This window comes from Pan troglodytes, chromosome 11 (assembly GCF_028858775.2).
Source record: "Pan troglodytes isolate AG18354 chromosome 11, NHGRI_mPanTro3-v2.0_pri, whole genome shotgun sequence".
Lineage (NCBI taxonomy): Eukaryota > Metazoa > Chordata > Mammalia > Primates > Hominidae > Pan > Pan troglodytes.
In genome coordinates, this window is record NC_072409.2 from 514,609 (window position 1) to 531,206 (window position 16,598).

At 46.6% G+C, this 16,598-nt stretch overlaps 1 protein-coding gene across 12 annotated transcripts in view; it reads right to left on the reverse strand.

Annotated features, from left to right (window-relative positions):
• CACNA1B (calcium voltage-gated channel subunit alpha1 B) overlaps nucleotides 1-16,598 on the reverse strand; it is a 248,727-nt gene that overhangs the window by 210,559 nt on the left and 21,570 nt on the right. For all 12 annotated transcript variants that reach the window (XR_010148796.1, XM_063788039.1, XM_063788036.1 and 9 more), the window contains exons 4-5: nucleotides 2,703-2,794; nucleotides 1,099-1,251 (exon numbers count right to left, since the gene is read on the reverse strand). Coding sequence is in view for 11 of the 12 variants with exons in the window: in XM_063788039.1 (XP_063644109.1) it covers nucleotides 1,099-1,251; nucleotides 2,703-2,794 (245 nt within the window). In the remaining variant the exon portion in view is untranslated. The remainder of the gene's footprint in view (nucleotides 1-1,098; nucleotides 1,252-2,702; nucleotides 2,795-16,598) is intronic.

A 16,598-nucleotide genomic window follows, 5' to 3' on the forward strand; every position in this document is an offset into this window, starting at 1 on the left:
GAAGACTAAGAATAATGAGTTTCATCTCCTCCTTTCCAGTTCTTTTTTTTTTTTTTTTTAACTTTTTCTTTTTCTTGTCTCATGACCTGGCCATGACTACAAATGCTACGTGGACTAGAAGTGACTTGCTTTTCTTCTTGACTGTAAAGGGAAAGCTCTCAAGGCTTAGAGTGAGGTATGGTGTTTGCAGGAAATCTGCAGGGATTTAAGAAAATTCTCTTTTATTTACAGTTGGATTAAAGTTTTTTGTTTTTTTTTTTAAATCACGAACGATCTAAATTCTAGTAAAACCTTTTTCTAAAAGTGCTGGGACTATAGGTGAGCCACCGCCGGCTGGGTTTTCTCCTTTAATAAGTTTGAAGTTCAAGCCACAAACCTTAGCTTCATCCTTAACTCTTCTGTTTCTCCTACCCCCACATATAGACTCTCAGAAAATTCTGTTGGCTTTACCTACAAATACACCCATAATTTGACCCATTTTAACCACCTCTACTACAACACCCTGGCCCCAGCCACCATCACCTCTGCTGGATTGAGATCTTCTACTCAACTCTGTTTCTGCCTTTGCCTCCCAGGAGCAGCCCGAATGATCAGAAGATGCCACACCTCACTCAAAGCGCTCCACTGTCTTCCTGTTTCTCTCAGAATAAGACAGGGCCATGAAGCCCACATGATTCCTCTTGTTCTCGCTGCTCCGCACCATAGGCTTTTGCACCTACTACTACTACTACTGGTAACTGAAGTTCTGCCCAGGTGGCCACATGGCTCCAATCTCCCTGCATTCAGATGCTGCTCGACGGTCACCTTGGCAGAGTTGGCCTCCTGGGCCCCTCTGTAAAGCAGGCCCCAAGTTATTCTATTTCAAATACCTTTTTGTTTTCTTCCCAAAAGTTACTACAATCGATAATTATTATATTTCTGTGTTTGTTTATTTACTTGTGTTTATCAGGCTATTGTCTATGTCCCCCACTAGAATGTCAGCTCCACCTCATGTATCTGGCACCAAGAAGGCCCCTCTAGCACCTAGAACAGTGCCCATCTCCTGGATGAAGGCATCCGTGGCACTTGCCTGTGCTGGAGGGTGCTGCCTGGCCTCACCTGTGCTGTTGGGGAAACAGGCCTTGTGGAACTTGCCCATGTAGAACTCCAGGCCAATGATGGCAAACATGAGGATGGCAAAGAAGAGAAGCAGCCCAATCTGCAGGAGTGGAACCATGGCCTTCATGATGGACTTGAGCACCACCTGCAAACCTGGGGCCAGAACAGGGCAGGTCAGGAAGCAACGTGGGCAGGGTAGGGCAAGGAGTTTGGTGGGGGCAGGGACAGAACAGCAGGAACCTAGCAGGGACAGCAAGGTGCTAAGCGGTGAGTGCTTGCGAGGTCAAAGGATAGAGCTGAAACCCCTTAAGGCGCAGAGGGGCAGAGAGTGCTTGTGTAGGGCAGAGCTGAGAGTCCTAGGGATGAAGCATAAGGTCCTAGAGAGAAGTCGACTGAGAAGTGTCTCAAAGTAGGCAGAGGAGTGGGATGTGGGGGTGTCAGGGTATGAAGTCTGGGGTGGGGAGTGGGGCTCAGGGTGGGGCAACAGAGAATCCTGAGAGGAAAGAGAATGAAATCCTGAGAAGGAAGAGCCAAGTCACAGGACATCCTGAGAGGAAAGAACAGGGAATTCTAGGAGGGAAGAGCAGAGAATGCTGGGAGCTAAGGGCAGGGGATCCTGGGAGGGAAGAGCAGGGGATCCTGGGAGGAAGGAGCAGAGAATGCTGGGAGCTAAGAGCAGGGGACCCTGGGAGGGCAGAGCAGGGGACCCTGGGAGGGCAGAGCAGGGGACCCTGGGAGGGAAGAGCAGGGGATCCTGGGGGAGAAGTACAGGTATTCCTAACAGACCCAACTCCTTGGGAGAAAGTGAGGCAAAAAAGACCTGCCCCTGGGAATGTTCTGCCACTGGCCATACAGCATGTGAGGAACTGGGCAGAGGAGCCCGTAAACCTTGACCCCTCCCCTTCGAGTCTGGCCCCAGCACTTGGATATGGGCCAGAACCATTGCCTGGCAAGGTCTCAGGGTAGAACAGGGAGCCAATCACGGGTCTTCCCTCAGTGGCCTCAGGAGGACACAGCTCTAGTTCCATGTCCACTCAGGCCCTTAGGTAAACCTAAAACCAGACTTCCACTGGGCTGAAGGAATAGGGGTCCAGGTGGTCACTGGCTCATGAGGTCACCCTGGCCATCCTCCTGCTCATGGCAGGCTCTGTGGGCAGCCCACTTCAGGAGCATGTCTTAAGGCTGGCCTCAGTCCCCAGTGGCCCTGACAAGACTGAGCCAAGAGACAAGTGGCCCTTTGCAGCTTTTGCACATTTTCTCAGGCATCCTTCCCCACCACCTTGGTCAACCTCTCATCCATTCTTTAACCTCAGAAAAAGAAGCAAAGTGCTGAAATGTGACAGAGTATGTGAGGAGGAACAAAGCTTCCATCTAGGGAAGCCAGGTCAGGGTAAAATAACAGCATCACCCTGTGGGCTTTCATGGAGGGTGTGACAGGCCAAAAAAGGCCTGCTCCTCCCTTCCTCCTGCCTGGTTCCCTGGGGTCAAAAGTGGCAAGCTCAGAGTCACCAAAGCCAAACCATGGCCATGGCCATGTCCGTGGTGAGGGTAGGAGAGGAGGTTGTTATTCCAAGCAGGCTTGGGCCTGTCTTCGCTGGACTCACTTGGAATCCCAGACACCAGCTTCAGGGGCCTCAGCACACGCACAGCCCTCAGTGTTCGCAGGTCAAAGTCAGTTCCAGCCGTGGCAAGGATCCTGGCAGAAACAAGGAGAAGAAGGGAAGTAAAGGTTTCCACATTGAGCCTGGAAGAGGACACACTCCTCCCACCACCAGGGTCATGTCTCCCAAGAGCAGTGACACCTTCATTCCTGTGTCCCCACTGTCCAACCACAGGGCCAGCACCTGTGTCCCCCCACTGTCCAACCACAGGGCCAGCACAGAGCGGCTTGCCAGGTGAGAGGAGGCAGGAACTGAATCCAGAAGCACTCACAGGAATGTTCACAATCACCCACATGACCAAACCTCCAGTTCAAAGGCACCATCTCTCAATAGACACTTGGCCCCTGGCATGGCAGGAAATCTGTCTACCAATTGAGTTTAAGGCTGACCCATATCCCCTAACCAACCCCAGCTGCACTTCAAGCTGCCTTCTGAGAGGAGTGGCGACGGAGAGCAGGAGCAGGATGGAGCCTGAGGGACTCCTGAACCGACCCCCATATACCACCATTCTTTCCCTTATCTCAGGAAGACGGGGAAGTGGGGTATTGGAAAGGTGGAATGAGGAAGACACTGTGGTCAGTTCTATTAGCAAAAAAACATATCCCAGTATCTCCCATCTTAAGAACAAAACTAAAGATCCCATATCTGCCTTCTACCACAGAGCATTTCTCTGTTCCCTTCCCATCAGAACTCACGGATGGTGTCAATCCTCGGTCTCACCACTTCCTTATCTTGCGCTCTCTCATTAGCTTTCTCCAGCCAGGTTCTCACCCACCTCTCCACTGAAATGCTACGTCAAGCCTTCCTCTTGCCAATTCTAACGGTCAAGTCTCCTTTAAAGGGTGTGGTCTCTTGCCTTAGGCCAACTCTCTCCTGTTTTCCTCCCACTCCCTGGGGGCTCCTTCTTAGTTTCTTTTGCCAGCTTTGCCTTCTCTGCCGGAGATTCAAAACGAGGGTGCCCCAAGGCTCATTCCATGTAGGAGCTACCCAATAGCTTTGAGTATCACGCATGTCTGTTATTCCCAAGTGTGTATCTTTAATCCAGACCTGGAGCTCTAGGCTCATATATACAACTGCCTTTTTAACAGTTCCATATGGGTATTTTTAAAAGCATATGAAACATTACACAACTAAAGAATTTTTTTTTCACTTTAACACAAGTATAAAAGATGTACCTTTTTTCTAAAGTTCAGAGTTGTTACATCACAGTGACTAAGAAACTTTCTATTCTTACTTCCAGTCCTGCTCCTTCCCCCTTTGTTCGCCTCAGCGGATCGCACCAGTCACCTATTGTTTAAACCAAACCTGAAACTTCATCCCTGACTCCGGTCCTTCTCTCATATGCCACGTCCGGGTCACCAACAATCCTGCTGGCTCTGCCTGTAACGCGCATCCAGGGTTCTTGGCGAAGGCTTTGTGACCACCCGCTCCAAACACATGGCCGTGACAGACAAAATCTGAGACAGAACTGGGGGTCAAAAATAGGATAAATATCGGCCGGGCACAGTGGTTCACGCCTGTAATCCCAGTACTTTGGGAGGCCAAGGCAGGTGGATCCCCTGAGGTCAAGAGTTCGAGACCAGCCTGACCAACATGGTGAAACCCCGTCTCTACAAAAAAAAATACAAAAACTAGCTGAGCGCAGTAGCGCGTGCCTGTAATTCCAGCTACTCAGGAGGCTGAGGCAGGAGAACTGCTTGAGCCCAGGAGGCAGAGGTTGCAGTGAGCTGAGATTGCGCCATTGCACTCCAGTCTGGGCTACAGAGCGAGACTCCGTCTCAAATAAATAAATAAAGAAAAGATAAATATCTCAAAATAAAAAAAGAAAAAAAGGACAATAAAAACCCTTCTATTCAAACCAAAATGCCAAGTTACCTGAGGAAGCCCAATGCTACGGGAAGACATTCAGCAGGATCAACTATTGAAAGAGGAATTTTGTTCAGATAAAAACAGTAAACTATTAAACAAAAACAGGTAGAAAAGGTAGAAAATTTAAAACTAGCTAGTTTAGATTTTAAACTAAATTTAAAATTTAAAACGGAATAGAATAATAACCCAGAAATAAACCCTCACATATATGTCAACTGGTTTTCAACAAAGGTACCAAGACCATTAAGCGGAGAAAGAATGATCTTTTCAACAACCAAGCAGAATAAAGTTGGACCCTTACCTTACACCAAATACAGAAAGTAACTCAAAATGGATCAAAGATCTAAATATAAGAGCTAAGACTAGAAAACTCTTAGAAGAAACATAGGGGAAAATATTCATAACATTGGATTTGGCAATAATTTCTCGGATATGACACCAAGAGCACAGGCAATAAAAGAAAAAATAGATTAGATTGAACTTCATCAAAAGTAAAAAGTTTCGTGCATCAGAGCAAGGGTCCCCAACCCTCAGGCCACAGACCAGTACTGTTCTGTGGCCTGTTAGGAATCAGGCCACTCTGCAGGAGGTGGCAGCAGGCGAACGAGCATTACTGCCTGAGCTCCGCCTCCTGTCAGATCGGCGGTGGTATTAGATTCTCATAGGAGCATGAATCCTATTGTGAACTGCACATGTGAGGGATCTAGGTTGCACGCTCCTTATGAGAATCTTATGCCTGATGATCTGTCACTGACCCATCACCCCCAGATGGGACCGTCTAGTTGCAGGACAACAATCTCAGGGCTCCCACTGACTCTATATTATGGTGAGTTGTATAATTATTTCATTACATATCACAATGTAACAATAATAGAAACAAAGTGCACAATAAATGTAATAACGCGCTTGAATCGTCCCAAAACCATCCCCCGACCTCTGGTCTGTGGAAAAATTGTCTTCCATGAGCCCAGTGCCTGGTGTCATAAAGGCTGGGGGCTGCTGCACCAGAGGGCACTATCAAAAAGCGAAAAGAAACCTACAGAAAGGGAGAAAATATCTGCAAATCATATCTCTAATAAGGGATTAATATCCAGAAAATATAAATACTCTTACAACTCAACAACAATAAAAACAACTCAATTTTTAAATGGGCAACGGACTTGAATGAACATTCTTCCAAAGAAGATACACAAATGGCCGATAGGTGCACGAAAAGATGCTCAACATCACTAATCATTAGGGAAGTAAACATCAAAACCACGATGAAATACCACTTCATACTCACTAAGATAGCTATTATTGGCCAGGCGCGGTGGCTCACGCCTGTAATCCCAACACTTTGGGAGGCCGAAGCAGGCAGATCACCTGAGGTCAGAAGTTCAAAACCAGCCTGGCCAACATGGTGAAATGCTGTCTCTACTAAAAATACAAAAATTAGCCAGGCATGGTGATGGGGGCCTGTAATCCCAACCACTTGGGAGGCTGAGGCACAAGAATCGCTTGAACCCGAGAGGTGGAGGTTGCAGTGAGCTGAGATCATGCCACTGCACTCCAGCCTGGGTGATAGAGTGAGACTCCACCTCAAAAAAAACTAAAAATGAAAAAAAAAAGTTAAACATAGAATTAACATATGATCCAGCAATTCCCCTTCTAGCTATATATCCAAAAGAATTGAAAGCAGGACTCAATCAGATACTTAGACAGCAACGCTCATAGCAGCATCACTCACAATAACCGGAAGAGGGGAGGAACACAAATGTCTATCACCTGATGAATGTGTGCGCACAATGTGGGGCACGCACATGAATAACTGTTCTTCCTCCACAGAAGGAACGAAGCTCTAATGCTGCATTTGCTGCAGCATGGATGAACTTGGGTAACATTATTCTAAGTGAAATAATCCAGACACAAAAGGGCAAATAACATACGCTCCCACTTACATGAGGTACCTGGAAGAGGCAAATTCATAGAGACAGTAAGTAAATTAGCGCTAAGCCAAGGATGAAGGAAGGGAAGTGGGGAGTTCTTGCTTAATAGGCACTAAGTTTCTGTTTGGGGCAATAAAAAAATTGGAAATTGCAAAGCCAGGTGCAGTGGCTCACGCCTGTCATCCCAGCACTTTGAGAGGCTGAGGCAGGTGGATCACCTAAGGTCGGGAGTTTGAGACAAGCCTGACCAACATGGAGAAACCCTGTCTCTACTAAAAATACAAAATTAGCCAGGCGTGGTGGTGCACGCGTGTAATCCCAGCTACTCGGGAGGCTGAGGTGGGAGAATCGCTGGAACCCAGGAGGCGGAGGTTGCAGTGAGCCGAGATTGCACCATTGCACTCCAGCCTGGGCAACAAGAGCGAAATTCTGTCTCAAAAAAAAAAAAAGGTTAAAACAGAAAACTTCATGTTATACATATTTTACCACAATTTTTAAAAATTAAAAATTTAGCCAGGTGTGGTGGCTCACGCCCGTAATCCCAGCACTTTGGGAGGCCGAGGCGGACGGATCACGAGGTCAGGAGATCGAGAACATCCTGGCTAACATGGTGAAACCCCGACTGTACTAAAAATACAAAAAAATTAGCCAGGCATGGTGGCAGGTGCCTGTAGTCCCAGCTACTCGGGAGGCTGAGGCAGGAGAACGGCGTGAACCCAGGAGGCGGAGCTTGCAGTGAGCCAAGATCGTGCCACTGCAGTCGAGCCTGGGCGACAGAGCAAGACTCCCTCTCAAAAAAAAAATAATAATAATTAAAAATTTAATATGCCAAAACCACTGACTTGTACACTTTAAATGGGAAAATTGTATGGTGTGTTAAGTTATATCTTAAAGGTTTTGTTTGTTTGTTTGTTTTTCTTTTGAGACGGAGTCTCACTCTGTCGCCCAGGCTGGAATGCAATGGCGTGATCTTGGCTCACTGTAACCTCCTCCTCCTGGGTTCAAGTGATTCTCCTGCCTCAGCCTCCCGAGTAGCTGGGATTACAGGCACTCGCCACCATACCTGGCTAATTTTTGTATTTTTAGTAGAGACGGGGTTCCACCATGTTGGCCAGGCTGGTCTCGAACTCCTGACCTCAGGTGATCCGCCCGCCTCAGCCTCCCAAAGTACTGGGATTACAGGCGTAAGCCACCGCGCCCAGCCTCAGTAAAGTTGTTTTTAATAAAAGACCTCAGCAGAACCCTGGTAGAACTTAACAAGCTCATCTTTACATCCACATGGACAAGCAATGGGCCATGAACAGTCAAGCGATGCTGAAGAACAAACCAGGAGATCAGCTCTTGCTTCACTCCCCAAGACTTACTGTTAAGCTAAAATAATTAATACTCTGTGGATTGGACAGGGAAGGCATGGGGCAGAACGAGAGCCAGAAACAGGCCTGACGTATGAAACCTGGTGTTTGACAAAGGCGGTGGCGCCGTTCCAAATCATGGAAAAAGGGTGGAGCAGCCGCCAAATGATGTTGGAAAACCAGGTCACCCGTCGGCAGAAAGAGGAAGCACCACTCGCACATAAATTCCACGTGTATCAAAGACCTAAGCATGGAAAGCAAACTCTAAAGCTGCAAAAAATACAAGAGAACAGCTCTGTGATGGTGAGGTAAGGAAGGATGACTTAAGACTAAAGTAATAGATTAATAAATGTGACTACGATAAAATAACACCACACCATAAAAGACAGCATAAAGAAAATGAAAAAGAATTGGTTTTCTGAATGTAGAAAAAATTTCTACAAATTCATATGAAAAATACAAATAACTAATCAGAAAAATCAACAAATTACAAGAGGGAAGAAGATGCTCAAAACAATTGGCAATCAGGGAAATCCAGATTAAAATAACGAAGAGCTGCCACTTGACATCCTACGTTTAGCACACAGTGTTAAAGCCTGGTGATGTGTTGGAAGAAAGAACTGTAGAATTGTTTTGGAGAGTATTTGGCCACTTCTAGGAAAGTTTTAAATGAGCATCCCCAGGATTCAGGAAACCACTTCTAACCACACCCCAGGCACATTCTGGGGTAGCCCTGTTTGTAATAGTAAGAAAGGAAAATAAAAATGCCTTTCACAAGACGAGAGAAAAATTAACTGTGGCATATGCACACAATGGAATACTATTCTACAGTTAAAAATGAATGAGCATGTAAAACTAAATAAGCCTATGCACACTAACATGGAAAAATGTTTAAAATAATGTTAAGGGGTAGAGGAGAGCTATGAAATAATCATATATCTGTGTGTGAATACACAGACACACTCACACGCTACATCATTTATGGATACACACACAGCGAAAGGTGGAATGTCCACACACCCACGTGCCCTGGCAGGATAAACACAAATCAGAACACCTGCTCCCACAGGGAGAAAAAGAGAAAGAGAAGAGAATCTGACTGGGGGACTGTATTCAGAAGACTTCAACCACATCTGTAATATTTTAGTTCTCTAAGAATAATCTCCCAAGCTAACTCCCAATGTACAGAGAAATGCAGACCAGGGGAGAGTGCAGAGGAACACATATGTTAAATAAGACTAGACACAGGCATGCAGGGAACACGTATGTTAAATAATACATCACATGGCATGCAGAGGAATACATATGTTAAAAAAGACATCACACAGGGATGCAGAGAAACATGTATGTTAAATAATGCATCACATGGGGATGAAGAGAAACACATATGTTAAATAAGACATCACATGGGCATACAGGGGAACACGTATGTTAAATAAGACATCACATGGGCATACAGGGGAACATGTATGTTAAGACATCACACAGGGATGCAGAGACACACATATGTTAAATAAGGCATCACACGGGGATGCAGAGAAACACGTATGTTAAATAAGACAACACATGGGCATGCAGGAGAACACGTATGTTCAATAACACAACACACGGGCATGGAGTCGGCAAGACCCAGACTGGAAACACAGATGACCCAGACAGTGAACAGCTCCTGCAAAGCTCCAATTCCATTCCCAAGAAAGACAAATTACATAGGAGGAAAAGTTTCTCTCTCCCTTCACCTTATAGCTTTTCTGTCTCCCAGGCACCAGGACGCTCTCTGACAAATCCTGAAATGTCAGCAAAGAGGCCTTAGGAGTCACCCTGGCAAGCCAAAGACATGAAAGACAGAAATGCATTTTAACAAGGAGGAGTTGCTATGATCCTCTGGGGCCGGAAAACAACTCTTCTTTTTTGACAAAGAATTCAAAGTTGTGTAGACCCAGGCTGGACACTTCTATAATCTTGAGAGCCATAAAAACACAAAATCTGCTCCAGTGGTGTAAGCAGCCTCTGGAATAAATTACAACCTAACTGCAGCCCACTGGGCCTCTGAGGCCTCCAGCATTTGAGTGGAGAGGCCCTTGCCATAGTCCACTAGTATTTTTCAGGAAAAAATCTGGTCTACATTCCAGCCATTCCAGCCTGCAAATGTGATGAGGCAGCCCAGAGGGCACAAGGGCAGGTCCGAGGTGACAGTGTCTTAGGACAAGGGCAGGACATCTCCATTCACTTGTCGGGAGGTGACAGTGTCTTCAGCGAACCAGCATATTTAACCCCAGGAAGGCTGAGAATTAAATGTAGCAATGTTTGTGGAAATCAGATTTTCCGAATTAATATTTTTTGAGTTATGAAGAATTTATCAGACCATATGAAGCTGTATTTAGCATTACATTGGCCCTGTGATTTGAATTTAAAATATACAATGGAACTGATTGTGACTTGTAATTTTAAGTTGAAAACCTAATAAATTTATAGAAAGTATTGAACCATTTAAGCAAATTTATGACTCACCATATTTACACTTTAATTTATTCAACATACAATACTTAAGTACTTAGGAAGGTCTAGTTACAGTAAATTTATAAACAAAATTTTAAATGTCTAACATTAAGTTTATAAAATAGGATAAAACATTACTTAAAATCCTCTTGAAAATGAATGTTAAAAATTGCTAAATTTACAAATATAATTTTTCATAAGTTGAATCTAAAAGTTTTTTTTTTTTTTTGAGACAGAGTCTCTCTCTGTCACCCAGGCTGGAGTGCAGTGGCACAATCTCGGCTCACTGCAAGCTCCGCCTCCTGGGTTCAAGCGATTCTCCTGCCTCAGCCTCCCGAGTAGCTGGGACTACAGGCATGCGCCACCACACCTGGCTAATTTTTGTATTTTTAGTAGAGACGGGGTTTCACCATGCTGGTTAGGCTGGTTTCAAACTCCTGACCTCGTGATCCACCCGCCTCAGCCTCCCAAAGTGCTGGGATTACAGGTATAAGCCACCACGCCTGGCCCCTAAAAGCTTTTAAAAACCCAACGTTTTTGGATTTCTAACTTTAAAAATTGAATGTTGACATTTAGAAACTAGTTTCTGAAAAATATTTTCTACGCACAAAATCCATTCTCAAGAGTACGAACAAACCCACATTTATCATGAAGGATTTTCTTCCAGTCAGATAACAAAATAAGAAGTATCACCATAATTCTCATTTAATATTGTTTTAAGAGTTCTCCCCAACATAGTAGGACATGAATAGGAAATAAGGAAAAAAATAGATAAAATGATCACCGCTGGCAGACAGTGATAAAACAAACTCCCAGGAACTTGGTTAAGAACCAACCCAGGATCTCCCAGCAGCCTCAGCATCACCTGGCAGACCATTAGCAAATTCTTGAGGGGACAGCAGGAGGAGGGGGGAGGCGGAGGCAGTGCAGTGGCTCACACCTGTAATCGTAGCCCTTTGAGAGGCAGAGGTGGGAGGATCGCCTGAGCCCAGGAGTTCAAGATTAGCCTGGACAACATATGAGACCCATCTCTACAAAAAAAAATTTTTTTAATTAGCCAGGCATGGTGGCACACACCTGTAGTTCCACCCTCAGGAGGCTAAGGTGGGAGGATGGCTTGAGCCCACGACGTTGAGGCTGCAGTGAGCCATGATCACACCACTGCACTCCAGCCTGGGCAACAGAGTGATAGAGCAAGACCCTGCCTCTCAAAAAAAAAAAGAGAGAGAAAAATAGTAAAATATATTTACATATTTTGAAAGAAAGAAATGCTAATTCTTTCCCAGAAAGAACTCAGAAATCAGAGGGCAGGGCCCAGCACTCTGGGTTTTACATGCCTTACAGGGTGATTCTGATGTTCACCCAAGTTGTGAGTCCCAGTGGTCCAGAGCATCAGCTTGAAAAGCTTCATTCTGGTTTGTGTGCCCCTCCCGACTTCCAAAAAAGACAGAAAGCAGCACAAAACCCAAAAGCGCAGGATGATGAGATCAAACCAATGAGAGAAAGGAAAAAACTGGCAGGAAAAGCAACCTCCAGGTACCGTAATCACAACCAAAACTTCGGTCCAAGCCCATCAGCAAACAAAGCGCTGCCCAGCTCTACCCAGAAGGGGTGTGCACTGGCACCCAGAACCAGCAGCCTGATGGATGGACAAACACCAGAAGCCAGCAGTGACACCAGACAGGGACAGCCAGGAAATGCAACAAAATAAATGCCTCAATCGAAATGCCGCCAATCAATACAAACCACTTAGGAATAGCTTTAACAGTACAGGTGACTTTTATAAAGAAACTACAAAATCTATTTACAAAAAAAAAAAGGAGAGCTGAATAAATTTTCATACATACTACATTCCTGGATGGACAGACAGAATATATATTTATTTCTAAACTTGATTCCCCTGAAATCAATTTATACATTCTGATCAATCAAAATCCCAGCGGGGTTATTGGGACTACAACAAAATGATCTCAAAATCTATCTGGAAAACTAACTGGCAAAACGTTAAAACATGATTCAAAGAAGAAAAGCAAGGAGAACAGGACTGGCTTCATGAGACATTAAACCCCTCCTCTGAGCTACACAACGAGACCACAGGCACGGACAGAGAGAGACCACCCATGCGCATGAGTCGAAGCAGAGCACGACCAAGTGATGAGAAGGTGAAGGGTTTTTGTTTGTTTGAGACGGAGTCTCGCTCTCTCGCCAGGCTGGAGTGCAGTGGCTCAATCTCGGCTCACCGCAACCTCCACCTCCTGGGTTCAAGTGATTCTCCTGCCTCAGGCTCCCGAGTAGCTGGGACTACAGGTGCGCACCACCACACCTAGCTAATTTTTTTTGTATTTTTAGTAGAGACGGGGTTTCACCGTGTTGACCATAATGGTCTCGATCTCTTGACCCCGTGATCCGCCCACCTCAGCCTCCCAAAGTGCTGGAATTACAGGCGTGAGCCACCGGTGAAGAGTTTTTTAATAGTATAATTTACAGGAAAAACAAAGCTCATCCAACTTTTAGGCATTTGTCCCAAGGAAATAATCAGAGATGTCTAAAGATATAGGTATGCGTTTTGGTTTATCTACAAAAGCAAAATAGGAAATAACCCAAATGCTTGACAAGAGGAATCTGACAGAGTTCTGCCCACAAGGCAGAATCGTCTCCTCAGAGGACACTCGGCAGTGGGGGTTGCCAGGACATCAGATGCTGAGACATCTGTGTGCAGTGAGCACTCGTGGAGCCCTCACCCTGCATCTTGTACAAGCCGGCACAGCTGCACCAGGTGGCCTGCCCACGACAGGAGGGGGGTGCCCGCAGTAGCCCTGGAGGGTGATATCAATTGTGTATTTAAAAACCTACACACCAAAAAAGCTTGGAAGGAAGGAAATAGCTCAAAATATTAACAGTGGATATCACAGGATGGTGGCAGTGTGTGTCATAAAGTAAGAAAATCAGTTATTTTTTGTAAATAGAAAAGAAAAATGTTTATCCTCTGCTGACATTTAAACAAATACTAAATAAAACAACTTTGAGGTATTTAAATTAAAGATGTTATATTAACAACAATAGAAAAAAGGAAATTACAACACACACATGCGAACTTAACAAGTATTAAATACCAACACAAGTATTGGGTACTTTCTACGCCCTGAAGCCTTAGGCTCTAGAAAAATCCTACTGAAAAGCAAGGAGGCAACAGCTGCCTTGGAGAGGAGGGGTGTTGGGGAGGGGCTAGGAGCCAGTGGGACCTCTCACTCCACCCCTAGTTTCTCCTTCTCCAGGAGGAAGCAGTGTTTTCCTTCTTAGCTCCAGGCCAGGCACGGTACCTGGTAGGCAGTGTGCACTTAATAAACGTTAATGGAGAAATTTCCAAAATGAAATGGCAAAGAACCCCAGAGACAACTCACAAAAGTAAACACCATTTAGTAATGTGTGAACATGCTCAAACTCATCAGTAATGGAAAAGGACAACAAGGTACAGATTTATATTGAATAAATTAACAAGAGCTGGATATAACACTGGATGTAACACTGGATATAACAAGAAAATATATCCAGTGGTGGCAAAGCTGACATTAAAACTAATGATTTAGGCCAGATGCGGTGGCTCACGCCTGTAATCCCAGCACTTTGGGAGGTCGAGGCGGGAGGATCACTTGAGGTCAAGAGTTCCACGCCAGCCTGACCAACATGGTGAAACCCCGTCTCTATTAAAAATACAAAAAATCACCCAGGTGTAGTCGTGGGTGCCTGTAGTCCCAGCTACTCAGGAGGCTGAGGCAGGAGAATCATGTGAACCCTGGAGGTTGAGGTTGCAGTGAGCTGAGATCGCACCACTGCACCCTAGCCTGGGCAACAGATCTAGACTCAGTCTCAAAAAAAAAAAAAAAAAATCCCAAAAAAACCCTAATGATGTACACAGAACGGGTGGAATACGAACTTATATATCCCATTTGGAAAACAAATTGGCAAAATGTCTCAGGAGCCATGAAATGTTTAAACACTTGTACCCAGTCCACTCTGACAATCTGTATCACCAAAATAATGCAAAATAATAATAACTCCATCGCTACTAAAAATACAAAAATCAGCTGGGCTTGGTGGTATGCGCCTGTAATCCCAGCTACTTAGGAGGCTGAGGCAGGAAAATCACTTGAACCCGGGAGGGCGGTGGAGGTTGCAGACATGGACATAGGGACACACAGACACGCAGGCATAGACACAGACACACGGACACAGGAACACAGAGACACACGGCACAGACATAGGGATGGGACACATGGCACAGACACGGACACACAGACACAGAGACACAGACACAGGAACACAGAGACACACAGAACAGACACAGACACAGGGACACAGACACAGAGACACACAGTACAGACACTGACACAGGGACACAGAGACACACAGACACAAACACAGTCACAGGGACACAGAGACACACAGCACAGACACAGACACACAGACACAAGGACACACAGACACAGGCACAGGGACAGAGAGACACACAGCACAGACACACGGACACACAGCACAGACATGGACACACGGACACAGAGACAGCACAGACACGGACACAGGGACACAGACACAGGAACACAGAGACACACAGAACAGACACTGACACAGGGACACAGAGACACACAGACACAAACACAGTCACAGGGACACAGAGACACACAGCACAGATACAGACACACAGACACAAGGACACACAGACACAGACACAGGGACAGAGAGACACACAGCACAGACACACGGACACACAGCACAGACATGGACACACGGACACAGAGACACACAGCACAGACATGGACACAGGGACACAGACACAGAGACACACAGCACAGACACACAGACACAAGGCACAGACAGAGACACACCATGGCACAGACACAGACACAGGGACACACGGTACACACACAGACACACGGACACAGGGACACACAGACACAGACACCGAGACACACGGCACAGACACAGAGACACACAGCACAGACACAAGGACACACAGACACAAGGACACACAGACACAGGGACACACGGTACACACACAGACACAAGGACACAGGGACACACAGACACAGGGACAGAGAGACACACAGCACAGACACAGAGACACAGGGCACAGACACAGGGACACACAGCACAGACACGAACACAGAGACACACATACACAAACACAGGGACACACAGCACAGACACACAGACACAGAGACACACATACACAGACACAGAGACACATGGCACAGACACGGACACACGGACACAGAGACACACATACACAGACACAGAGACACACAGCACAGACATGGACACACGGACACAGAGACACACATACACAGACACAGAGACACACGGCGCAGACACACACAGCAGAGACACAACAGCAGTCACACATGTAAAGACCCGCCCTCACTCTGGCATCCAAGGTCAGGGAGTGCTCCCAGCCCCACAGAGGGGAGGAAGGCTGGAACCACACTGCTGCAGGCTTCTTCTGGGCCCCCTAACCCTAACCCAAAACTCACCTCACATCCCCCAGACTCTAGGTCCCAGCCACACGCCCTCCACCTTGGCCAGGGGGGCACCTCATACACCCTCCGCGTGGGCCAGGGGGGCACCCTGCCTTTCCACAGCCGTCTGTGATGAGCTTCTGGGGCACACCCCAGTCAGGCCTGGTCTAGCCACCTCCACACTTCACAGCCCAGCCATACCCCACAGGACCCCCCAGTTCTGAAAATGCCAAGAGCTGGCAGAGGTGACTGGGGACTCAGAGCTGTTATGTTCTATGAGAAACTATGGATGCTCCCTTGTCCCCAGGCATCTGGCCCACGCTGGCCAGCCCCTGTACCCCGTCCCTGTGGCACAGAGCCCTACCCATGCCCCATCAACCTGGACCAGCCCCTCAGAGGGTCTGCACTGAGCCAGGGGAGACCACAAATCCTGCACAGGTGCGGGGGTCCCTGGGCCGGGGCAGATGTGTCAGGTGCCAGTCAGGCCCAGTCCAGGGAGACTGCTTACTACTCTCAGGCTGGTTCTACATGGAGCCAAGCTGGCAGGGGAGGCACCATCTCCAGGATCTGCTTTGTCACTGACCTTCCAGGCACTGGTTCTCACCCAGAAGCCTGCTTGCAGTTGCCATGGAGAGAGCCGGCAGTTCTCGGCCAAAGACGCCACAGCATCCCCTCAGC